Source organism: Lycorma delicatula, chromosome 1 (assembly GCF_047948215.1).
Source record: "Lycorma delicatula isolate Av1 chromosome 1, ASM4794821v1, whole genome shotgun sequence".
In the NCBI taxonomy this organism is placed as follows: domain Eukaryota; kingdom Metazoa; phylum Arthropoda; class Insecta; order Hemiptera; family Fulgoridae; genus Lycorma; species Lycorma delicatula.
Window position 1 is genome coordinate 348,287,479 of NC_134455.1, and position 27,162 is coordinate 348,314,640.

At 31.7% G+C, this 27,162-nt stretch overlaps 2 protein-coding genes across 6 annotated transcripts in view; one reads left to right on the forward strand and one right to left on the reverse strand.

The window, feature by feature from the left end:
* The window catches only part of LOC142334444 (uncharacterized), a 593,558-nt gene that overhangs the window by 404,265 nt on the left and 162,131 nt on the right, over nucleotides 1-27,162 (reverse strand). The window lies entirely within an intron of this gene.
* LOC142334445 (potassium channel subfamily K member 18) overlaps nucleotides 1-27,162 on the forward strand; it is a 385,818-nt gene that overhangs the window by 154,828 nt on the left and 203,828 nt on the right. The window contains exon 4 of the mRNA XM_075382449.1: nucleotides 2,423-2,615. Coding sequence (XP_075238564.1) covers nucleotides 2,423-2,615 — 193 coding nt within the window. The remainder of the gene's footprint in view (nucleotides 1-2,422; nucleotides 2,616-27,162) is intronic.

A 27,162-nucleotide genomic window follows, 5' to 3' on the forward strand; every position in this document is an offset into this window, starting at 1 on the left:
ACCTGCAAAAAAGATTTTTGAAAAATCGTACCCCCACCCCAAAAAATTCTCTTAACTACTGCTATGTTGTGACGTCACAGATGAGCAGTAGAATTAAATAAATGAATAATATTTAAGTGTAAAAAAGTAATTCGGTCCGGCCGGGTCTCGAACTCGATCGCCCGGTCGACTCGGCTCCTGGTACTTAAAGCCTCGCGGCTACACCAGTCTTCCGACCGTACAAGTGAAATTTGTTCTATGCAAGTTGTGAAATTACATTAACTTAGTTAGTGCCGACCGTCGTCGCTAATACCGCCGCACCCGCGCGAATTAAATAAATAGTGTGCGCGCGCTCTTTAGTTAGAATTACTGAATTAACACATCAGCAGTTATTAATGAAAAAAAATGTTATGTACTTTTCATTAAAAAAATATATATATATATACAATTTAACAGGCGTACAAGAAAGTCATGTGGTGCCCAAATCAGTTTTTTTTTATTTATATTTATAATTTATTTTATATTGATGAGATTTATATACTATTTATACTGTTATATATACTTATATATATACTATTTATATTATTTTGTACCGATCAGAATAACAAATTTATTTATTTAGAATTTCATTTAGTTAAAAATAGTAATTGTGATCTATTTTGGTGTACGCGACTAAGAAACTCCAAGTCCAAAGGAGGGGAGGATTAACTCAAACAAGTTAGAAGGGAAAACCATTTTCAAGGCACTGAAAAAAACGTTTGATGATTATACCTACGGGTTTATAACAGCCCTAACCAAAATATACACCATTTAATTATTTCATAATAATTTCTAAAGTGGTCTATACAGTACTTTTATATCGATCATCATTACGAGTATCATCTGGTGTTCTGCTGGTTGTTTTTTTTTTTGTTTGGGGGCGAAAAACGCCTGTGCGTTATCATAGCCCGGAATTTTCTTTAATGAAAAAGTAAAATAACTCTAAAATAATAAAAACTTACAAGGTTTAAAATTAATATAAATCATATAATAAAAATTTATTAAAACAAAAGTAAAAAAAGTGAAATAAAACTCAAAACTAATATCGCAGACGGAGTCTTTAAAATATAAAAGTTAAAATAATAGAAAAAAAAACTATATAAAACTTACCTAATTCCGATAGGTTGTGCAAAAGGCTCCCTTCTCGGATAATAAAATTAAAGACATAGAACCAAAAAAATCAAAATTGAAAGTAAAGGAAAAAATGATCAAAAACCCTTCTAGCATAAGAATGTATATGATAATATTAAATTTTTTGTAGTAACCTAGTACTACGTAAAAACCGAAACTGCTATGTTGGTTACTACTAGTAGTACGCAAAAAAAGTTCTGCTATATAGTTACTTCCTTAGGGCATCGCTATCTCCATACATTTCTGTCCCTAGTCTTCTCCTTCGTCCCCTTGTAGTTTCCAATCTTCACCTCATCTATTAACTTCTCCTCATCCTTCTTCTTCCTTTCTCCTTCTAATTATCCTTGCGATGCAGTTGTCAAGATATCAGTTCCTCTAACCACATGACCTACTTTTGGTGTACTTTCCTATTTTTGTGTTCTTTCTTCTTTATTCTTATTCATTAATTCTTTATTCCTCAGGTTATCTATTCATTTCTCCACATCTACATCTTAAACGCCTCAATGCCATCCCTCTCTCTCTTCATCATTGACAATGTTTCATTTCCGTAAATAGTAACAACATATTCCGTACATAGCATTTGGGTAATCGCTTTCTTTACTCTAAGTCCAGACTTTTACTACATTTTAATTTCCTCTTTTTACTGAAGCCTTCCATTAGCATCGCTATTCTTCCATTGGTTTTTTCGTTCTTTTATCTCCATATTTAACACCAAATATCTCTAATTTGTTACTTTTTCTATTCTTCCTTAACTGAAATCCTCTTTGTTGTTTACTTTCATTACTTTAGTTTTCCTGTACTTTTCATTCCTTCCTTTAGGGCTGTAAACAATCTTTGAAGCGGGTTTGTACCATCGGCTAGGACTATAATATCATCAACACACCTTATGCATCTTATTTTTCGTCCTCCTGTACTTATTCCTTCTCTTTCTTGTAATATATTCCTTATCTATCTTCAAGGTAAATGGTGAACAGTTTCGGTGCAAGGAAAAATCCTTGTGTAACACCTTGACCAAAACCCATAATACAATAGTCCAATCATATTCTTAGTTAATTAAATTGCTGACGTTTATTTCATATATAATTCTTTAATACTATTTCTTCTTCTTTTCATTCTATTTTAAATACAGAATAATAAATTTGAACTTACATAACATGTCTTAAAATTGTTTCGTTTCTTCTAACATAACATGTTAATAATTTTTTTTTTCTATATTAAAATGTATAGTAATAAAGGTATTATTTATACTAATTTTTGTTGTTGTAAATTTCAGATTATAAATGATTCCGGACCAATAGAAAACTACAACGATGAAATAACTACGAATGGTACTATTAAACAGGCAATGCTACAATACGAAGATAAAATAATTGAACATTTTAAACAACAGCAGTATGTCAGAGATAAACTTCAATGGAATTTCTGGAGTGCAGTGTTCTATTGTGGCACCATATACACAACAATAGGTAAATATTAATAAAGAAATTCCAGTGAAATTTTTTATATTTTGAAACTGAATGTAATAAAAATAATTTTAATTAGTTTTTGTTTTAAGAATTTTAATTTTAGGAAACCATTAAAAAAATATTACCTAAGACTGTATTAAAATGTTTGAATTACGCGGCTGAAACCTATATCATAATGAGGGACATTATGAAATAGATTTTCATTATGATACAGGTGTTCAACCGATCAAAAGTCTACTCTTTTCGATCGCAGACTAATCAGAAGCTGGTGTTGCTTAATCTGTCAGTATTTTTTTTACTTTGATTTTAATCTGACTTAGTAGTTAGCAAGCAGAGGTTAATTTGAATAGAATGTACCAGTAGTTAATTAAATTTCTATATTAGCATCGCAAAATTAGGTTTTGTCCATTGTTTATCCATTTCTTAATTATGTCGATTTTGAGGAAGAAATGGCTTCAACACCGATAATTGTTAAAGAAAAAGCAGAACTTATGACTTATAAATTATTGCCTCAGAAACAATAGTTTAATAGATTTTTGAAAAATTAAGAAAAATATTCCGAAACAACGTATTCTATCGTCGATTTAAATCAATAATCCCGATATTTTCTCAGCTGTAGAAAGATACGGTACGCAACACCTTACACCGGCCATTAATGCACTCTTGCGAAGTTTACGACAGTCGCCAAAGCTCTTGTTGTAACTTACATCGCATTCGTACATCATTGGCTACCAATTATAGGCAATATAGGTTGGTTGCATAGCATCTTATTTTTTCATACTAATACCTAGGAAAAAGTTTGTTTTTTTTTCGATTTTTCCATAATGATCTTAGTTACAACTTTTCTTCCATATTATATTGATGGTTTTTTTTTTCGCGCAAACATTTACGCGATGCAATGTGGGCACTACCGAAGGAGAGCCGAGGCTGGCTATATAGGCGTCGCCAGAAGTCTTGTAACTAGCAGAATATGCACGTCGATCAATTTTTCTGGTGTTAAAAATTTCGGTCGACGACTTTTGGCTGCATCTGCCACATTCCCTGTGTCTTGGAACTTGTCGTACAGCCGCTTGAGAGAGGACTTGTTTGGTGCATCCACATCATACTTTTCTGTAAAGGTATTCTGGGTCTGGCCACAACTGGCAGATCTAATGTATCGGGAGACAATGAATATTCTCTACTGCATTATGTAACCCATTTTTCTTCAATTAAACATGCAATAAAAGAAGGAAACGTTTTTCCATAAGGTTGCGTTACTTTTTAAAAACTCTGAATAATAGAAGAACATTTTGTTGAAGGAAGCTGAATCGATAAGATTTAGCTATCGATCCGACTGATTTTGGCTATCGATTCAGTATGAGTAAATCAAGTGGTTGTTGAAACGAATTTTAATATAAAAATCTGCTGTGGCCACCATGTGACTTCCATGCACGCCTATTAAATTACATATACACAATTTTTTTTTTTAATGAAAAGTACATAAAATTTTATTACACGAATAACTTTTGATATGTTTTCGTATTATTTTTTTTTGTTACTGAATTATTATTTATCGTAAAAAACTTTTACAATCGAAGGTTAATAATTATTAAAACAAATATATTTAAATTTAAAAAAAAAAACAAAAAACAGAAGTCTGATATTTCTTCTAAGATCCAAATATTTCATTAATTAAAATTTCATTTGCCTATAACTCTGGAACCAATGAAAATTTATATATATAGTTACCACTTATATATATATAGTTGAATAGCTCTCAATGAGTGCTTAGTACTGCCATTAATAAGTCCAAAATCCAATTTTTTTGGATTTAGGGATTTTCTGAACACTTTTGGTTCACTTAATTGCAATCAAAAAGAGAGGCGCACAACTAGATGTTGCAACAGACCTAAACAAAAATGTTAACGTCCTACGGCTAATCGTTTTTGAGTTACACGAGATACGTACAGACGTAACGCCGAAACTAGTCAAAATGGATTCAGGGATGGTCAAAATGGATATTTTGGTTGAAATCTGAAAACCAAAATTTTCGCGATCACAATACTTCCTTGTACTAAAAAAGAAAAGCGTGGAGCACTCTCTAATTATAAAGTGATCCTATATGAGAGCGTGCCCCACGCTTTTCCTTTTTATAATTTATAAATAGAATTTTTTTAAAGTAATTTGTAAAAAAATAATTTTCTTGAAAACAAAACTGTTTACCTTTTAATACGATTTTTTTTTAAAAGAAAAACATGATTAAAAATTGTTTTTTGTGTGTTGCACGAACAGTTGCTATACCAGATTTATCTCAAAATGTTCGTCAGATCTCTGCAAAAAAAAAAACATCTTGGGCGTTTTAAAAATCGTTTAATTCAAATGCTATTGAGCAAACATAATAAATAAGAGGTATGCGAAGAATATTTTATAAGAAATATTTTTATCACGGTTATTTATATCTGTCTAAATTTTTATTTTTCCGAAAAACCTTTGGAAAGACCGTCTCGTTAATGTTTTTTTGTCCACGTTACGAAGAAAAGATTAATAATTTTAATGTAATTAAATTTTTCTTTAATTAGATTGTTTTAAGCGCACAGTAATAACGCAAACTCATACACCAAGTTATATGGAATTCAACTTCAGACAGAATCTTTCTCCTAAGAGACTACAAAGCACTAGTAATTTAGTGGCTTAGGCGTTGAATTGCTTAAATTGGTTAATAACAACGCGAGAGATAAGGTATATAATAAGTTTATTTGGCAGTTAACTTCTGTTGGTGAAAATATACGTTAAGTAACCAAATTTTTAATTTCTGTCCAGAAAAAAGACTATACGAAATTTAAAAAATGAAAAATTTAAGAAACATGTTGAAAGCTTAAATTTACAATTACAGCAACGATTTAAAAGTGGAATATTACTGGAAAGATCCTTTAAAAGATTTCGTAGAAGTTTTAAGGAGTAATCTAACATATTTTAAAGGAACCATTTCATTCTATAAACAACAGTTTGTTCTTAAACAACAGTGGAAGAAAATTTGCGATTCTTTAACAAATGGTTGTTTTATTGTTTATTAAAAAATTTACGCACACTGCGCTAACAATATAACTAACAAGATTACAATATTAAGCTCCCGGAACACAGAAAAAAAATTATACATTTTGTTATTAATGCGTTTAGTCTTTAATCTTTGACCCATAAATTATCTAGGACATTTTGGGAACCCAGAGAATAAAGCTAAAATATGGAATATGTGTATACTATTACATAAAGAGGAAGAGGTTTTTTTTGTTTGGGATAAACAAAAAAGTACCCGATCTTCGGGTACAAAATATTCACCCGTGTTTCTTGGTATAACTGAGAAGGTTTTTGGATATATTTCATTGTAAAAAAAATACAAAATTTTTTAAAATGGTAGGCTGGTTATACTTTTTCGGATTCTACTTGTAAAACTTAACAAAAAATATGCTTATGAAAAATGTATTTACCAGGAATAACTATTGAGTTTATTCCAATGTTTCCATTTAGTTAAATTATACTTGAGTATTATAAGAAAAAGCTACTTAAATAAATTTTCGTATTCTATCGACCAACCGACAAAAGGCACAGACGTTTTTTGAACAAAAACCCTGCCTAAACTTGTTTTTCCAAAGTTATTTGGAGAATAAGCGGTGTCAAAGTTGACCAGAAGGACCTGATGATTATATTTAACATGTGTATATAAAACGATGTAATCGCTTGAATTTTTTATGTCGAAAAAAACACATTTTTATCGTATTTTTTTAACTTTTCGGTAACAATGAAGTCGATTAGATTTATGTTTATTATTGTTTTTTATCCCCTCTGTACGCACTAAGGTAGACAATGAAAACGACCAACGGATCGTTTTACTGTACGTCAAGAATCCTATTTCAAGTAGATGAGAGAGAATGTAACAAATTTAGATTCAGTTTTTAAGTATTTTTGCATCCTGAATATATGCCTTTCAACTGAAAAACTTGTTTCAAAATGTATTGTAGTAAATACATAAACACTATAAATAAGAAACACTATAGTCCAACGGTACTTAATTTAAATTTCTACGTACACAGAAACGAATACATAATTAGTTTTTACTATTTACATTCTCTTTCGCCCTTCCAGAGTGTTTTTGGACAGATTTGGTAATCAAAAAGTGCTTGTTTTCAGCCATTTAGTAAATCATTTCAGATCATTCAGTCGAGTTACAACGGTAGTCGAGAACTATTAACAACGTAATACTATAATTTTGTATACTAAGAAATACGTATTTCTTTCTAAATAAGATAAACATGATATCTGATGCTAATTTACAAAATTAAAAAAATATACTGCATTCTTTTAGGGATTACAAAATTTTTTTAATGTTAACAGACAATAGATACATAAACATATATATTAAATCTCTTATCAATACCCATTACTGACAATAAAAACGATAAGACACGAGTGGTTTTTTCCTGGGCAATAAAGAAGGCAAATAAACACTGAAAACACAAGTGCAAATAACTATTAAGAAAGATAAAATTGAATAAACCATTTCACGACTTAAAAACTTATTAAAATTTAATCAGTAAATGATATTTTATTTGACAATAAAGCTTTTTATTTCTGCAGAAGCATATTATAACGCTCACAGTTTATTATAAAGCATAAAATCAAAATCATGTTTATGTTTTTTTCTGCAACATATCTATCTCTGTTGTATGTCCATAAAATTTAAACTTAACAACGTCAGTCGGGATATGCACATATATTTCATCGTATTTTATCTTATTTATGAGATAACAGTTGTAATCATTAACTGTAAAGTTTTATGCGCTTAAAAATATCAAATCCATCAATTTATCATAATTTACTTTACACTTGATTTAAAACTATATTGTACTGATTAACATGAAAAATTCAAATGCATTCGAATTTTATAAGATACTTTTAGAAAATAGACTAAATAAAATAAACTTGACCGCTTCTAAATGATAATATAGTACACATAATATACAATTGAAAGATCCGAAAACTACTTATGTATTTGTAGCCGCTTTCACTACAGCTAATGCAAGATTGAGATTGTGTGTTATATCACCGATTGTCAAACTTTTTCGCCCACCTCCACATTGAGAATCAAACATTTTTTATCGTCCCCAAAATTTTTAAACTTACCGTCTGTGAAAATAATGATTGTAATTTAAGATGCGCTCTTAAAAATAGCAATTGCAATTATTGTTTTTAAACGTGGCATATCCTATTTCTGGGTTGAAACTTGCATTTTAAATGACAGCAGTGAAAACGCATGTTTCATCAGATTTACAAACATTTTTATTAAAATTGCTTTCAAAAAAATTACAATTGTATCTATCAGTGGCGGCTTGTAGATAAAATTAGTGGGAATGCTGCTCCAGAAAATTTTTTCTGGGCCTTTTCATGGCCATGGTTAAGGTTTTCTGTAAAATAAAAGAACCGAAAAAAATGAATCAAATAGAATAGCTGGAAGTAGGATATTAATCTAATTTTAAACTTCATAACTTTAACATGTGATAAAGTGTAGAATTAGATTCTTAAAAATACGGAATTAGATTATCAAAAATACGGTACACGATTTTTAAGTACATTGTGCTTAAAAACTGTATTCAGTTTAACCGAATAAATAATAAAATGTCAATAGAGATAATATTTTTTAGTATTATTAGATAATAACTTAATAAAATGTCCGCCTAAAAACACTATAGTCAAACAACGCTTAATTTAAATTTCTACGTACATAGAAACAAATACATAATTATGTTTTACCTTCTATTTCGCCCTTACAGCGTGTTTTTGAACAGATTTGGCAATCAAAGAGCCTTTGCTTTCCACCATCTTCTGATCGCTACTGAAAAAACAACTAAACCGCTTTCATATTCCTTCCACCAACTAAAGTAGAAAAGGGAAGAAACAAGGAACGTTCCATATACACGCGGAGTAAAAAAAAGAATTAACTTCCACCAGCAGCCAGGGTCGTCACTGCAGGGGCGACAGAGCTCTCTCCCTCGCAGCCTCGCATGCAGCTTACTATATGCGAATGCGCACAACAGCCAAACACCGCGCCGTTGGAACTGTGAAGCGCACAGTTCCGTACAAAGATTATTGTATAATTTTCATAAAATGGGGGATGACTACTGACATTAAGCTTAAAGATTATATATTGTACAAGTATAAAGAAACAATTAAAGAAAAACGGACTCATTATATTAAATGTTATAGATAATATCAAGTAGAAATAGGGGGTGCTGCAGTTCCATAATCTCTATACGCGAGCCACCATGGAATCTTTATAGTTACGTAACGACAACAGTGATAGCATATTCAATACAACAATACAATAATTTTAAAAAATCTTTCAATTGAAAAATCGCACTTACATTAATGTGAAAGATAAATCTGATGGGCTTCAACGAGTTTGTTAATATCAGACACGAATTTAATTTTTAAAAAAGCCGTAAGTCGCCGAGTTTGGTAACATGCAGCCGATTCCTCTTTTTGGTTAGCAACATTGCTACAGCACTAAATCCACGTTCAGAAAAACACGACGATGAGAATGCTATCAGAAATAGTTGAACAATCGACCACTACCCAGGGTACAGTTACGGGATTGGTCATTTCCATATTTATTTGTATCAATACGTTGCTTAGATCGGGGCAGATGCAGCATTAAACAACACAAGTAGCCTTTTCTATTTAAAGTGGAATATTTCGGTTCAGAAAAATCGTAGAGACATAAAAAAAAAAGAAATTAAAGCTGAAGTCTTAAGCTTTTAAACGATTTTAATTCAGTTTACTGAAAAGATTTCGTTTTTCCCCATGCGCTTGGTCAAACACGAAGAAAAACATTCAAATTTTTAAAGTTTCTCATCTCACCGACTGTTTTTTGTTAATTTGATGATTTTTGAAATCTAAACTGTACTGTCAAAAAGTAACGTGTTCGCGCGTTAATTTTTTTTGTATTACTCGTCTGTCTAAGCCTCCTGGATGCAAAGTTAAAGAAGTTTAAATATAATGAATTTTTATAATAAAATATACGTGGCCCTTTAATTTTTTTGTACTAGTGTAGTAGGTATTTAATTTTAGATTGAAATATCAGGAAAACAAAATTTTTGCCTTTTTGTTAATCAGCCATTGCCCTCCTAGATCTCCTGAAAGCCCCCAAATTTCTGTAAACCTTCTACCGCCCGCCTGAAGGCCTCCAACGTCTACAAGGAAGCGTTATCGCCCACTTCGAGAACGAATGTGGCAGATAAACTTGATGAGAAAATAGTGTAGTGTGATAGAGATTCAGTTAATATACTGATAACGGTGAAAATATAATGCTTGGTGAATGGACAGACGAATTAGCAGGTGATGATTATTTAACTGAATTTGTTTCAACGGGTCCTAAGTAGTATGTTTATGCTACTTTAAAAAGCAAATTTGGGACTAAGATAAAAGGGTTTACTTTGAACTGTTGGATATAAATGCTATGTGCAAAGTAGTTGAAAGAGAAACTGAACTGCAGTCGTAACTTACAATAAAATAACAAGAGAAGTAAAAATTAAGCATCTTGTAAACAAAAAAATCACAAAGAAGTTTCTACTTGATTATGATAAAAAAAGGTGACAACACAATTGTTTCTGATGCACGGCTTACACACACATACAACACAACTTAATTTAAAATATCTACCATTTTATTTGAATGTAATATTTTTTCGTTAATTCAATGATTCTAACTAAAGCGCGCGCGCATACCGTATTTAAACCGCGCAGATGTGGCAGTACTATCAGCGACGATTAGCACTAACTTCACAATTTACAAAGAAAAAATTTCGCTCGTACGTTCGGCAGACCGGTGTAGCCGCGAGGCTTAACGCACGAGGTACCGGGTAGACCAAAGATACAGTCCGAGATCCAGCTAGACCAAGTTACTTTTTTAAACATTATTCATTTATTTAATTCTACCACTCATCTGTGGCGTCAAATGTAGCAGAAGACTACAAAAGAATCTTTTGCGATGGGGATACGATTTTGCAAAAACGTTTTTAATGAATATTGTTATTTTTTAATTGTTTACAAATGTGGCTAAAAAAATTATGACCTAAATTAAGCGAAATCTCGAAATACTGAGGGCGACGTTGCTGTACAACCTCAACCCGTTGACTTTTAAGTTGAAAATTTAATTACATCAATATCCTCTATACAGACGTAATCTAACCAAATTTCGGTCCAGTAGTTCTGGAGATATAAGGTGATTTAGAGGCCGACACCAGCACAGGTACGTATGAATATTAACAACCGGAAAAGTTCTATCCGGTTATTTGTATTTTTGGGATCCTTAGTTGTCAAAATGTCAAGATCCGGTAAAAACCGCATACGCCCAAATTGAACGGATTACAATACTTTCCCTTCTAGAGCTATACCTTTGCTATAGCGCTATCTAGACGGGAAAGTAAAAGGATGAAATTACAAGAGAAAGATTGAGTAATAATCGATACCTTACCTCGTGAACACTAAAACTGAATGTGTATATGACGGTTAGGGAATTCAAAATCAAAATTATTTTAAGAGATCAGGCGGATATCTATTTGAATGTTACAAATCATCAAAATTACTACTAACACGCGCACGCGCGCGCACACACACACACACACAAATGTCACACATAATTTTATCTATGCGAATTTATAATAAACCGCAGAGGAGTAATGATGTGATTTAAACAGTTCAGTGGCAATAGATATGAACTTGCTGCTGCAGCTATTATTAAAGGGCAAGTAAAGTGGACGGTCAAGATCTTTGATCCGGGAGTTTTTATAAATCTCAACGTTTCCTGGACTCTCTCAAACCGAAAAACACTAAAAAAAAGCATGGAAAATTCCGGAAGGACGAATGTGTATACGCGTTTTATAAATATCTCCACACTACCTAGACATTAAATCTTTAAAATTGGTTTAAATATTTCTGGGGCACTGATGACATTAAATTTTAAACTTAATCAGATATGGGGATTAGCTGGCACCCTACCGTCATTTAATAATTTCCACTTTTTGTTAGGTGTTACAGAACATGAAATTAGGTGCATCGTTATATTATAATGTGTGGTGTACACTACTGAAATTTTAAGTCAATCGTACTTTGGGAATAGATACAATTGACTTAAATCTTTTTAGTTTTTTCTTTTTCTAATAACGGACTATTAATAAAAACTCTATTTTAAGAGAGCATTAAAAGATTTGAATGGCAGAAAGGCTCCTGATATAGACGGAATACCAGTAGAATTACTGCGCAGTTCAGGTGAGGAAGCGATTGATAGGTTATACAAACTGTTATGTAATATGTATGAAAAATGGAAAATTTCGTCAGACTTCAAAAGAGCGTAATAGTCATGTTACCAAAGAAAGCCGGAGCTGATAAATGTGAAGAATACAAAACAATTACCTTAACTAGCCATGCATCAAAAATCTTAACTAGAATTCTGTACAGAAGAATTAAGAGGAGAGTGGAAAGATTGTAGGGAGAAGACCAATTTGGTTTCAGGAAAAGTATATGGACAAGGGAAGAAATTTTAGGCCTCAGATTAATAGTAGAAGGAAGATTAAAGAAAAACAAACCAACATACTTGGCATTTATAGACCCAGAAAAAGCATTTGATAACGTAGACTGGAATAAAATGATCAGCACTTTAAAAAAATTAGAGTTTAAATACAGAGATAGAAGAACGATTGCTAACATTTACAGGAACCAAATAGCAACAGTAATAATTGAAGAACATAAGAAAGAAGCCGCAATAATAAAAGAAGTTCGACAAGGATGTTCCCTATCCCCGTTACTTTTTAATCTTTACATAGAACTAGCAGTTAATGATGTTAAAGAACAATTTAGATCCGGAGTAACACTACAAGGTGAAAAGATAAAGATGCCACTATTTGCTGATGATATAGTAACTCTAGCCGAGAGTAAAAATAACTTAGAAGAAACAATGAACGGCATGGATGAAGTCCTACGCAAGAACTACCACATGAAAATAAACAAGGACGAAACAGAAGTAATGAAATGTATAAATAACGAAGATGGACCACTGAATGTGAAAATAAGAGGAGAAAAGATTATGGAGGTAGAAGAATTTTGTTATTTGGGAAGTAGAAATACTAAAGATGGACGAAGCGATATAAAATGCCGAATAGCACAGGCGAAACGAGCTTTCAGTAAAAAATATAATTTGTTTACATCAAAAATTAATTTAAATGTCTGGAAAAGATTTTTGAAAGTATATGTTTGGAGCGTCGCTTTATATGGAAGTCAAACTTGGACGATCGTAGTATCTGAGAAGAAAAGAATAGAAGCTTTGGAAATTTGATGGTATAGGAGAATGTTAAAAATCAGATGGGTGGATAAAGTGACAAATGAAGAGGGTTGCGGCAAATCGATGAAAGAAGCATTCGATAAGAAAGAAGCATTTGGAAAAACATAGTTAACAGAAGAGAGACTTATAAGCCACATATTAAGACATCCTGGTGTAGTCGCTTTAATACTGGAGAGACTGGTAAAAGGAAAAAAATTGTGCAGGCAGACAACGCTTGGAATCTGTAAAACAAATTGTTAGGGATGTAGGATGTAGGGGGTATACCGAAATGAAACCTAGCACTAGATGGGGAATCTTGGAGAGCTGCATGAAACCAGTCAAATGACTGAAGACCAAAAAAAAAACTCGTAAAACTTGGAAAAATATTAGTATAATTACGTTGCAACTGTTGTTAAATTCTTGTGCCAATCCAACATAAGTTTTTTTTTCTTTTTTTAAGATTTTTCTTATTATTTTTAAACTAGCTCAACAATTAATCATCACATTAGGCGAAAGTATTTATATGTTCTGATAAGTGAGTGAATTGCTACCTAATGATATTGTGCGACATATATGGTCTTAACTTTTAGAAACGTTTTGTTGAAATTGATTTCTATTTTGTATTTTATAATTAATTTTAAAGTCATTAAAATTTAAAAACTCTGGCAGTTTGAAATAAAAATCAGTCAAGGACGAAGCCTGGAAAGTTATGCAACCATCTTCTTTTTTTGTGAAAATAGATTATCTTTTAAAATTGAAAGTAAACACAAGCGACAATAACTTAGAGAAATTTTATAGAAAGAATTATCAGAATTCGTTGAATTTTTGAAAAACAGTTTAGAATATTTTACCGTCACGGAGAATTTTTCTCTTCTTAGTGGTGTTCCAAGAATGAAGGTATGACACAGAGTAGTGTTACGTTCCCGAAAATGCAGACAGGATCACCATATGAAATTATATTTCAATGACTGTGTGGAAATTGTACAAAAGAACTTGTTACGAAAAAAAGCGATTTCGTGTTGGAAATCGGCTGGAGGCTTCCAATAATTACTGTTATTTCATGATTCATTTATTATTGGTTCGAGGAACCGACTTCAGTGTAGACTTCTGCGATCGACAATTGAACAGATATCAAAGCACTGAGGTCGACTGGAGTATGTACATAAGAGTAATATGTTCTTTTACTGTACATCAGTTTCCGACGGGAAAAACAGGTGATAAAGGTGCAGTCGTGGAGATTGATGAAATTCTGTTTACATGATGCAAAAATAAAATTTTTTCAAGAATAAAGAATTTTGGGGGGAATTTGCAAAGAACTAAACCAAATGTTCATCATCGAAGTTCCTGATCGTTCTGCAAAAGCGTTGCTGGGAATTATCAAAGAAAACGTTCAAGCGGGACCAGATTGTCAAATCACCTACTGGGTTGGTCTAGTGGTGAGCGCGTCTTCGCAAATCAGCTGATTTGGAAGTCGAGAGTTCCAACGTTCAAATCCTAGTAAAGGCAGTTATTTTTATACGGATTTGAATAATAACTAATCAACTGATCGCGGATACTGATGATCTTTGGTGGTTGGGTTTCAATTCACCAAACATCTCAGTAATGGTCGACCTGAGACTGTACAAGACTACACTTCACTTAAACTCATACTTATCATCCTCATTCATCCTCTGAAGTAATACCTGACGGTGATTCCCGGAGGCTAAAACAGGAAAACCAAGGTCAGGTTTTGCACACATCTACACACATGTAGATTTGTGTAACGGCTGGTTACACATATCTACATGTTAACCGTCGTTAGGTAATTTCATAAATCCAGAAACGGGATCACGTAGTCGGAATACCAAAAGAATGTGGGGATTTATTACGTGAAGGAACAAAAAAACACTGGGATACCGCTCGACAGCGCTTGGAATTCTACTTGGCTGAATCATTGTTTCGTCAAAAACTTCCAAAAAAAAAGCACAGTTTGAAGAAATACTGAAAGGAATTTCTCTTTTCTACTCCCCTCCCCACAAGAACGATACGTTATGATATGATTGTTTTATAAATGTTTATTTTTAATTTTTTTTTAAATTACTTTTAAGACTAGCGTTAAAAAAATATATATATAAAATACATAAAAATAAGACTATGAAAAATAATATGCATGCCGGCATACCGATTAATACTCAACTACCTTAAATTGATATCCTTATGTGTACGTTGCAATCTATTCAACTAGTGTATTTCCCAATAAGATGAGAATAACATGCATACATGAAGTATTGTCATGTACAGACTCAGGCCGACCATTCCTTAGACGTGTGGTTGATTGAACCCCAACCACCAAAGTACACCGGCCTCCGTGGCGCGAGTAGTAGCGTCTCGGCCTTGAATCCCGAGATCCCGGATTCGAATCCCCGTCAGGCATGGAATTGTCAGACACGCTACAAAGCATTCAAAGAAATAACACCATCAAAGTACACTGGTATCCAGTCTAGTATTCAAATCCGTATTAAAAAAAAACAACTATCATTTACTAGGATTTGAACCTCAGAATCTTTAACTTCGAAAATGAACTGCTAAACTGGTTTACGACGAATTGACCGCTAGACCAGCACGGTGGATTAAAAATTAAATTATGTATTAAATTTATATATTTCAATAAAATTGTTTCGACAACTTGTGCCGAAAAAAAATTACACAAAACTAGATGAGGTTTCCTCATAATTCGTTTACTTTGTGTTACCCATGAAAGTTTAGTACCCGTGAATCATAATGACAAAAACCTATACGTTGTCAATAATGAATGGATTACACTCCTTAAAAAACTAATTTTACTTATTCATAATATTATCTTATAATATGTTTTACAAACTTTTTGAACTATCGTTTTTAATTTTTTTTTTAAATATTTTGTTTACACCACTCAACACACTGCATCCCTCGATGCTTCATACCACGACTGCCCAAAAAAGGAGTGTAATGTATTTAGGATTTATATAAGTATGTTCCATCGTAGAAATTCAACGACTGAACCGATTTACATGTATGAACCCGCGTTGGAATCCTTACGTTACTGGGAATGTTACAGGCTGTATGTATATATTTGTATATATATATATATATATATATATATATATATATATATATATACGGGTTATTCGACTGTATATCAAGCTCTGATTCCAGAGCTTGATATAAGGAGAAATGTTCATACACACATATGTCCGGAAAACGAAAACGCTCTGTAATCGATTTACGGCTAGTGAAAACTTTCATGCGGATTTCAGTTCTCCCAGTGAAATTTGAATTTACTAGAGGGTAAACTTGATGGTTTCTTGTATTTTGTAACCTGAAAAATTGAATAAAATAGGTCCAAAAACTTTATTTCCTTTATTTATCTAACGTAAAACAGAAATATTCGGTGACGAAAAACATTTTTTTAGTTTTGAAGTACACTTTGTTAAATGACTTATCAATGCGTAAATTTTCTTATCAAAATCAGTAGAAAATTTCATTCTGAGAAAGTTGCTTTAATAGTCTACGAAAAACAAAAAAAAACATAATCAACTTTTATTAATAACATATATAACAAAAAAATCTTATAAATTTATAAAAATTAAAAGAAACTGTTTTTAGTACAATAAATATAGACCTTTAAAAAAATGAAATATATTACATTTACTTTTCAGAAATACTCACTGTGGTTTATACTTCAATAATTTATTACAAGACTGCCCAAAAAGGAGTAAAATGTGTTTACGGTGTATGTACACCTGCTGAACGCCTAAAACGATTTAGATGTATGACTCCGTTGGCCTCCGTGGCACGAGTGGTAGCGCCTCAGCCTTTCATCTGGAGGTCCCGGGTTCTAATCCCAGTCAGGCAAGAATTTTCACATACGCTAAAAATCATTCACCTTATCCTCGAATCAGTACCCAATGGTGGACCCGGAGGTTAAACAGAAAAAAAAGGAAAAAAATGTTTCACCCCGCGTTGGAATCCTTACGTTAACGGGGGTGTCATAGGCTATATATATATATAAATTAAATTTTAAAAATTTGAAACAAAATTATTATATACATATACTATTCATGAAATTGTCACCCGCACGCTCTTTAATTTTCGTATATTAAAGAGTAGTTTGTCAGGAATTTTTTTTTTTTCGTAGACGTGATTTTAATATTTATTGCAATTAGTGCACCTATGAAGAATCTTCCTTCATATGTTGGCTGGACAAAAAAACAGATTTTGTTTTACGCAGATGTCCACAAGGATTATCTTCTTCATTTTTACTGGTCGTATCAAGAATTTTTTTAATATTGAGTTTAGATCTTATGACAGTTGTTGATATTTATGTATCACAGAAAATTGAGGTGGATCCCAGGTTCTTGTTTGCTTTCATTTCAGATGGGATTCTGTTTCATTGTTCTGACGTAGTTTACTTCAAATGAATGAAACAGGTTAGTGTGGCTAGCGGTATCATATTAAGCAAATTATCATAAAATATATTACTTTTGCTTCCATATATCGATCGCGGAAGTTCTGTAACAAAACTAACACTGTTCATACAGTTTGTTCTCTGAGTACACAAAGGCTAATAATACAAAATTTGGCAGTAGTTAATGGGTCGCTATTAAAATCACCACTCCTTTTTCCGCGAGTCTGAATGGTACGTATCGCTAAAAGATTTTACGGTAGCCAGGTATTGCAATAATTTGTCTTACTCGTTCTTTTGTTATGCCTATCTGGATGGTTTGCGTTGCGTGATGCAACGTTTCATTCACCTCATTTTAGTGCTTCTTATCAATTACAAAACTGGTTGACCACATTCATCCACAATAGTCGCACTACCGGCTTCTGTTGCACAAAATTTTTTATTATCCACCTACTCACAATATTTCGATTGACAAGTTCAACGGCGTTTAGACGACGCTGAATACCTACTAGGTTGATCTAGTGGTAAACTCGTCATCTCAAATCAGTTGATTTCGAAGTCCAAATTTCTAAGATTCAAATCCTAGTAAAGCCAGTTTATATGAAATTAAATACTAAATCGTGGATACCGGTATTGTTTGTTGGTTGGGTTTCAATTAACGTCACATGTCAGGAACGGTCGACTTGAGACTATACAAGACATTTATATTCACATATTCATCCTCATTCATCCTCTGAACTAATACCTTATGGTGTTTCCGGAGGCTAAACAGAAAAAGAGGGACGACGATTAATGTCACTAGCGTCCGCTTTTCCTCTATTAAAACTTCAATTACTACACTAGTTTTAAACGTTTCGAGGTAGTAGTGTATTCGACTACATATCAATTGCGACTGACGGAAAACAAGAGGAAGTGGGTCAACGAGTTTTGAATTTTTATTAGTAGGCAAATGAACCACAATATTGCAGCACCTAACGCTGTGTAATATATTTTGTTTTTCCTTTACGCTCCAGTGTGCTTTACATTTTACCCGCCCCTCGTATTTGTTAAAGAATATAAATTTTAATTAAACTACACACAAGACATAAAGTAAAAATAAAAGAAACGAAACTAACAATGAAAATAATTTACACTGGCTACACTACTCGAGATGCGGTCCGAGTGTGAGAACACGTCCGGCAAGAAAAAACTTCGTCTACACGTTCCGTCTTACAAAAAAACTTTATCCGGACATCAGTATTCTAAGAAGATAGACGGTTTCAATCAGTTTAAGTAAAACGTTAATTTTACTCTCCGCACGATCGGATAAAATGTTACGTATATATGGGACTTTTACAAGTTATATAATATGACGTCATCAATTTATAAAATACCCCGTAGAAAGGTACGTTACCCGTACAAAGGAACTGATCAAGAACATTAAATATTATAAAGAATTTAATAAAGTTTGTAACATGATTCCTATGATTAAATCATAGTGCGATCTCATATTGTTAGAAATAAATCTCTCCTACATTAAATAACTGTTTAAATCACCGTAGTGAGCCACGTTTATTTGTCATCTAATAGACTTATTTGAAAGGTCTCCGATATTTAAAAACATTTTTTTATAATAAAATTTGAGAAAAATTATAAAATAATGACAAATAATGAATGATTAGATGTAACTGCACGGAGTATATTAAATATGTTAACCATATTTGATTTTTCTCTTTTAATAAAAAAAATAATATAATAATCGACAAACCAATCAATAACTAACTATTAATTGAAGGAGTTGTTTATTTTTAGAAAACGTTTAGAAACGTAATAACCGTACAGTACATAAATTATTTTTTTTCTAAAAATTATAAAAAATTGTTGAATTGTAAAAGTGAAGACTTTTATTATTTACGACGTCATAAAAATTGAGTTCAAAGAGATTTAACGAAGTGTTAAAGTAATAAACGAAACGATTATCGCTGGGATGGTCTATGTGGAATATTTCAACCCCTCTGCGTGACTCAGCTGTGGCATCTCTGAAAACTATTTCTAACCGCATGTGTGGGTTGAATGAATTGACTACTATCATAGCACGTAACAACAGTGACGTAACTCACTTTCAAATCACTTAAGGAAAAAATTTATTTCTTTATATATATATATATTCCGTGTTTTAAAATTATACTTCTGACGTAGCATACTGCAACTGATTACACACAAAGTTATATATATTTAATAAAATTTGTCACAATATATTTTTAAGTTAGAATTAAATTTCTTTTCATGCCTTGAAATAAAATTTAAACTGCTTTAAGAATTTTTCTTAATATCCTGTGTTTTCATTCATGAAAAACGTTTACAAAATCTACTACGCGTTGAATTACAAAAAAAAGTTTACTAAAAAAAAAAAAAACTCTACTTAAAGCAGGTATTAATCAAGAGAAAAAACATTTAACCAACGGTTTCATGAAAAGAAATCCAACTTTTTCCTACACAATAATTTTGAGCCGATTCATCAAGTTCCATAAATAGTTTAAATAACTTTTTAAATAACACGTACTATCATGAGTTCACGTCCAAAGAAAAATAAATAAACAGATATCATTGAAAAAAGTTAAAAAAAAATTTAATTGACAAAAAAGTAATAAAGATAAAAGAAAATGATTTTTTTTTAAATTTCACTGAAAAGGAAAAAACATTTTCCACATACCTCAACACAATCTTCAGATTTAATTTTTTGAATTCGGTGCCAAATCAAAAAAAAATCGTAACCCGTAACTCATTTAAAAAATGGCGCCGACAAAAAATAAGTTTCAAAAATTGTATTGACATAATGGAAAACTATTTTTACTGCCTTATAAGAATAAAAGAAAGTATTGTGATCGCGAAAAATTTCGGTTTCAGATTTTAACGGAAACATCGATTTTGACTGGTTTCGGGGTGACGTCTGTACGTACGTACATCTCGCATAACTCAAAAATGATGAGCCGTAGGATGTTGAAAGTTTCGATTTAGGACTACTGTAACATCTAGTTGTGCACCTCCCTTTTTGATTGGAATCAACTGAACCAAAAGTGTCCAAAAAAAGCCGAAAATCCTAAAACAATTCGATTTGGGACTTTTTCTTAACTGCAGTAATAATCCCTCATTGAGAGCTTTTCAACGATGTATGTAGTGGTACTTATGTTTATTGGTCCCAGAGATATAGCCAAATGAAATTTTAATTTATGAAATGTTAGGATATTATAAGAGGAAGGCACATCAATTCGAATCAGAGTTCATCTCCTTTTTTTTAAATTTAATTATATAGATTTATTAATAATTATTAACCTCAGATTGTAAAAAAAGATTTTTACGATAAATAATTCAATTTTAAAAAACCTATGAAAAAATATCAGAAGTTTTTAATGAAATAAAATTTTATGTACTTTCCATTTTAAAAAAATGTGTATATATAACTTAATAAGCGTACAAGGAAGTCATTTGGGGTTCCACATCAGATTTTTTCTTTTATAAAGTAATATTTATAAATCTATTTTACTTTTTGGAGTCGGTTCAATTTTTGTTTTAACTTTCTATTTCACTCTGCTTAGTTTTGTAACTTCCGAAGCTGAAGTATGTACAGGTCTGTAAAACAGAGTGCTGATAAGGGAAAAGAACTTGTCTTGGCACAAAACAGAATCGTTTTTTCCTACTTTTATCCATTGGTCTAATACAATAAAGCAATGAACAATAACCATGCTAGCAATTTACCTATCGTTTAGAAAAATAATCATCAAAATAGAGCTTCATACCAAAAGTTATATTACGAAAAACATAATATTTGTATGTGTGTACATATAAAACATCCACGTCGCGGCTTCGCCTGTGTTATATGATTTCTTGTTTTTCCCGTCACGAACTTTTTTTTAATTTTGTTTTTTAGTTATGTAACAGAAAGTTGGTGCAACCAGTCGCGTCACACATACAATAACAGTGGCAGTGTCTTTGTTGGTTTAGTCTCGCCGCACACCGTTGCACCACTTCAAAATCGAAATTAAAAAAACTCTGTTTTTTAGATATTTATTTGAGGAGTATTTGCAAGCCCAAATCTCCGGAATATCTCGTTTGGTATAGTCGGATATGGGGAAAATTTGCAATCATTGTTCAAAGTTTTTTACCTTTCTTCACCCCTTTCAAGACTGAATTTCAGAAAATCTAAAAATTTACATCAAGATTACACGCATTAAAGATCAGGTCGATATCTTCATCTGTTACGAAGAAATTAAAAAAAAAAAAAAATAGTCGGATTTCAAAAAGATATCCAACAAAAATCCATTTTAATCCTTTAAACTTGGAACTTAAAAAAATTAAAAATTGCTTTCTAGATATTCACATGAAGATTATAAAAATTGAAAGTCAAGTATCATCACTTGTTACGGAAATATAAAAAAAAACGCTGGTTATAAAAAACAATTCATAATTTTAACCCTGTAAACTCGGAATTTCAAAAAAATTATAAATTGGTTTGTCGATATGCACGTGACGATCACGTACAGCAAAAATCAAGTTTATATCTTCATTTGCTACCGAGAAATTAAAAAAAAAAATATTGTAAATTTCATTGTTGCTCTGTTTTAACCCTTTAAAATTTGAATTTCAAGAAGTCTTTTCTTAGCGTCCACTTTCATAATAAGAACACGTGTGGACAAAAGTTCTTCAATTTGTCTTCATTAGTTTTTGGTGAGTGTTGATTTCGAATGAGTCACAACATTTTTTTTGTATATACACTAGCGTTCCCCGTCGTAGCTTCGCCTGTGATATCAATGCGGTTTCACCGTAATATTTTTTTAATAACAAACTTAGGATATTTATTTATAAATAAAAATTATTTAATCAAGAACATTGCTTTTAGATTTTCATTAAATCCTGATAAGGTAAACAAACATGTTTTATTAAAAATATAGATGGGATACACAACGAATTTTTGCTCAACGCTTAAAAAAGAAATAAAAAAGGAAGCTTCAAAAATTGCCCAATAAACAGAAAGAAAAAATGTAAATCAATCCCCAATCTAACTTCCCTGTCACAACTTCGTCCGCACTATATGATATATTAAGCGGCTCACTTTATCACGGCTCACTTCGCTCGTCCTTCCCCTTCTAGCCAGAGGGCTCTGTCCCTTGGACTCCTGTGTGTTCATTGAACTCATGCTTGCTAGAATAATAATGATAAATAAAAATTAAAGCCTGTTCTATTATCAATAAAAAATAAAAAATACAGTGTATTGTAATTTCTTCAGAGAATGTGGGTTTCAAAACAGTCGGCCTCCATCTTAAGAGAGTAGTAGTTACAGCTGGTTACCCGTACGAAGTACGAGCATTAATGTATTTGGCCCGGCTATTAGCGTTGCCCGATAAACACCCATAAGAGTGACCGTACTTCGTTTTTCATTTTTTAATTTATTTCTTTTTTATGTTTTTAGTCAACTAACCGAGGCTACTGCGTCCAGTCGCGTACCACGTATAGTAAGAGTGGCTGTGTAGATTGAGCCGCCGCGCCGTACACCATCGCACCCTTTAAAAAAACGAAATTCAAAAAGAACACGAAAATGGTTATTAGATATTTATCTGAAGAGTATTTTATAACCCTACATATAGAGAATATCTTGTTTATTTCAGATGGAAATGAGGAAAATTTGCAATCATTGTTAAATTTTTTTTATCTTTCTTTACCCCTTTTAAAGACGAATTTCGAAAAATCTGGAGTCAGGGATAGTCAAAATGGATATTTCCGTTGAAATCTGAAGAATGAAATTTTTTGCGATCACAGTACTTCCCTTACTTCGTACAAGGAAGTAAAACATTCTGGGTTGTTTTATTATATGAAAAGTTCTTGTGAGATGATCAAATTGATTTCGTTTGTAATACAATTAAATTGTTTTGTAATAATTTGTAATTGTTACAAACTATTTTATTTTGAAGCTCCTTAATAAAACGCTAAACTTGTTATCATTTTTAAATATTTATGATTCTTACATATAGTTTTTTTTTTAGTTTAACCTCCGGGTCCACCGTTTTGCTTCACAGGATGATATGAATAATTTGTAGCGTGTGTGAAAATCCCATGTTTGACCAGGATTCGAAGCCGGGATCTCCTCATAAAAGGCTGAGACGCTATCACTCGCGCCACGGAGGCCGGCATAAGTTGACACATCTGAATTTTGGACAACATATTAATTTTTTTATTTAATACGATTACAAATTTACATAGCAAATACAGTGTTTGTGTGTTTGTGGAAAGTTCTTTTACTGAAGTGATTTGTTCTAAATGGCCGCCGTTACCCCTAAAAATCTCTTCAAGGCGAGTGTAGACTCTACGATACAAGTATAATTGAATTTCTTCACGCAACTGAACTATCCGCGCACGAATTTTCATAAGATTTTTAGGTTTTAACGGGAAAAGTTTCTCCTTTAAATATCACCGTAAAAAAAAAGTCACAAGGATTGAAATCCGGACTCAAAGATGGCCAAAAGAAACCTCCATTGTGGCGGCCCGGATACAGATATCAAATTACGCGATTACCAAAAACTAAATTTTAAAAATCCAACAAAACCTAAGCGGTGTGTGGGACTGCACAACCTTGCATAAAACACTGAATACCTATAGACAACTCAGTCACAAGCAGTTTAGGTAAAAAATCATTTCTTAACGTTGAAATAGCGTTGAGAATTATTTGTATCATCGAAAAACATTGGCTCTATCAATCCGTGACTGGATAAAGCTGCCCAAACGGTTACTTTATACGTTGTTGTTTTTCATGCACGATTTGTGGTACTGCTGTCGCCCAAAAGTGGACATTTTGTTGGTTTGCATCATTTTGTTTGAGATTCCTATCAATATGAAAATAGGCCTCGTTTGAAAAGCAAGTGTTAAATAGAATCAAACTTCAATCTTTTTTGTTTGTTAGGTTGTGTTAACTTATGCAGAGCCAGTCAATTTATATGGAAACAGCTTGACACCACTTGTAAAATTCTTCAAACTGTACGAGTTATTTCCATTTCTCAAGAAGCTCGACTTGTAGATATTTTCGGGCTATATTACATGACAATTTTATATGCTTCGCTATTCTCCACAGAACGAACGGGAGCTGCTTTAGGTCGTTTTTCTTCTTTTATGCTGCCTTCCTCAATTTTACGGTCTTGCTGCGGTCCATCGAGTGTTAAAATGAACTCGAAATTGTCACCGTTATAGTGTTTGATTCAGCATAAAAACACAAATATAGCCTGCTGTGAATTAGAAAAACATACGTGATCGGGCATAACTCAACAATAACTTATGTGTTGTGGAATCAGAAGGGAATCAAAGACTAGGAATGTTGTGGAATCAAAGACTAGGCGACATCTACCAGTATTTTAAGAAATAAGAGATTATCATGCACAATATGAAACACCAGGTAGAAACCATTTATTTATAATTGACTTTATAAATGTGTAAACATATCAGGCTCCAATTTGTGTATTCCTATCTGAACTATTAATTTTCAATTGGAGTTTTTAAAATAAAATCAGGATAAAGTATTAAAATACAAAATGCGCTGTCAGCTCAACGCTAAGCACCCATAAATATGAATCGTTTGACCGTTATTTATAAAATTATATAGACTTATCCTTGTGTTTATAATTTAAAAAAAAAAAATGTACATGATTTCCTAAAATGAATGGTCACTTATTCTTGAAAAATAAAAATCTATCCACCCCTATTAAATCGGATAAATGAATTGTTTTCGTGTAACCCAACACACTACTTCGGCTTACGAGAAAGGGCCTTGTTATAATTCCGATTTAATTTTCAAGGTTTTCGAACCGTATGAAAAATCTTCCCATAATTTATTTATAACACATTTAAACGATTGACTTTTAAAGAAAAATATTAGTTTTTCGATGAATATATAAATAATACTAATAAATTTTTTTGAAAACCGTCATTTTTTGCAAACGAGTTCAATGTTAATGGTAAATTTCTGCTGAAATAATTTGTAATTTTTAATTGTGAATTACGAAATTTTTACTTACTTCTACGAAGTAAAGGAAGTGCTGCGATCCCGAAAAATTTAGGTTTCTATATTTCAACGGAAATATCCATTTTGACTATCCCTGTATCCATTTTGACTAGATTTGGCGTGATGTCTGTACGTACGTATGTATGTACCTCGTATAATTAAAAAACTATTAGCCATAGGGTGTTGAAATTTTGCAATTAGGGCTATAGTAACATCTAGCTATGCACCTCACCTTTTGATCTCAATAGACTGAACAAAAAGAGTCCAAAAAAGGCCAGAAATACCAAAAAATCTGGATATTGGACTTTCTCTTAACTGCAGTAATAAGCCCCGATTGAGAGCTTTTCAACGAAATATCATAAGTAGTACTTATTTTCATTGGTTTCAGAGTTATAGCAAAATAATATTTTAATTATTGAAATATTTGGATCTTACAAGAGAAGGCACATCGGTTCGAATCCGACTTCATCTATTTTTTTTAAATTTATTTTTAATTTAAATATATTGATTTATTAATAATTATTAACCCGATTGTAAAAAAAAATGCAATAAATTATAATTCAATAATCTTTAAAAAAAACCATAACTTATTGGTGAAATAAAATTTTATGTACTTTTAAAAGTGCGTACATGTAATTTAATAAGCATTATTACTCGTACGTGTCTGTATATGTAGTAAATTTAGTTTTCTTTTTAATTTTACCGACATTAAAATTAATTACAGAGCGACTGAAAAATAGACCCTCACAAGAACAACATATATACTGAGGCATACATGCTCGATCTTTAACAAATTGCAAAAAATTCTTATCTTTTAGTTCATTACTCCTCTGATATTGTCAAACAATATTCTCCATAAGCCGGAGTTGATCGTCATTTCGTTTATTTGTTTTTCGTTGTCAATCATTTAATCTCTGGTTTGATATAATTCTTCTGATCTTAATTTGTGTACACGTTTTCTAGTTTTCAAATTTTCTCTCTCTTTATCATCTTCTCTTAATCTTTTTATTCTTTCTTTGGTTTTAACATTTTATTCCTCTTTATATTTATTATATTTTCTTAAATTTTTTATTCTACCCTTGTTCTTAACATTTTCTTCCTCTTCATATTCATCTTCTTGTCGTTTTTTTTTCAGATATATTTCTTCATGTAATTTTTCTTTTTAATTTTTGATTATTAACCAAATAATCCAATAATAAAAACTGAATATTTTACATCGTAAGGTCGAAATTAACATTTGTAACCAGTATACAGGAGTTCACTAAACGGAATAATTATTATTAACTTTTGTTTACACAACACACCAGAAATTTGAAACTTTTGTTAATTACAAACTCACGAAGATACGAATAATACTGATCTAGTAATACGAATAATAAAGAGACTTTTATTCTATCCTAATATTTCATGTAAGATTGTTGAATATATAATTGTACAAATATTAGATGTTATTAATAAATAATATTTCAGATATTTTGTAACTGTCCACTTTATTAAAGAATTGGAGGATCGTATCTCACTTTCAAATGAAATAACTTTAAATAAAGTGCGCAAAAAATGTAAATATGTAATATAATAGGCGTACAAGGAAGTCATGTGGTGTCCACATCAATTTTTTTTTATTTTCACCTTTACTTCTTTTAATTTTTATCATTAAAAAAAACAAAATACTTGAAGAGCTCTTAAAATAAGCTTTGGCACCTATATTATATTCCGGACTCAAAATGGATGCAATATGGGTATAATTACTTTCA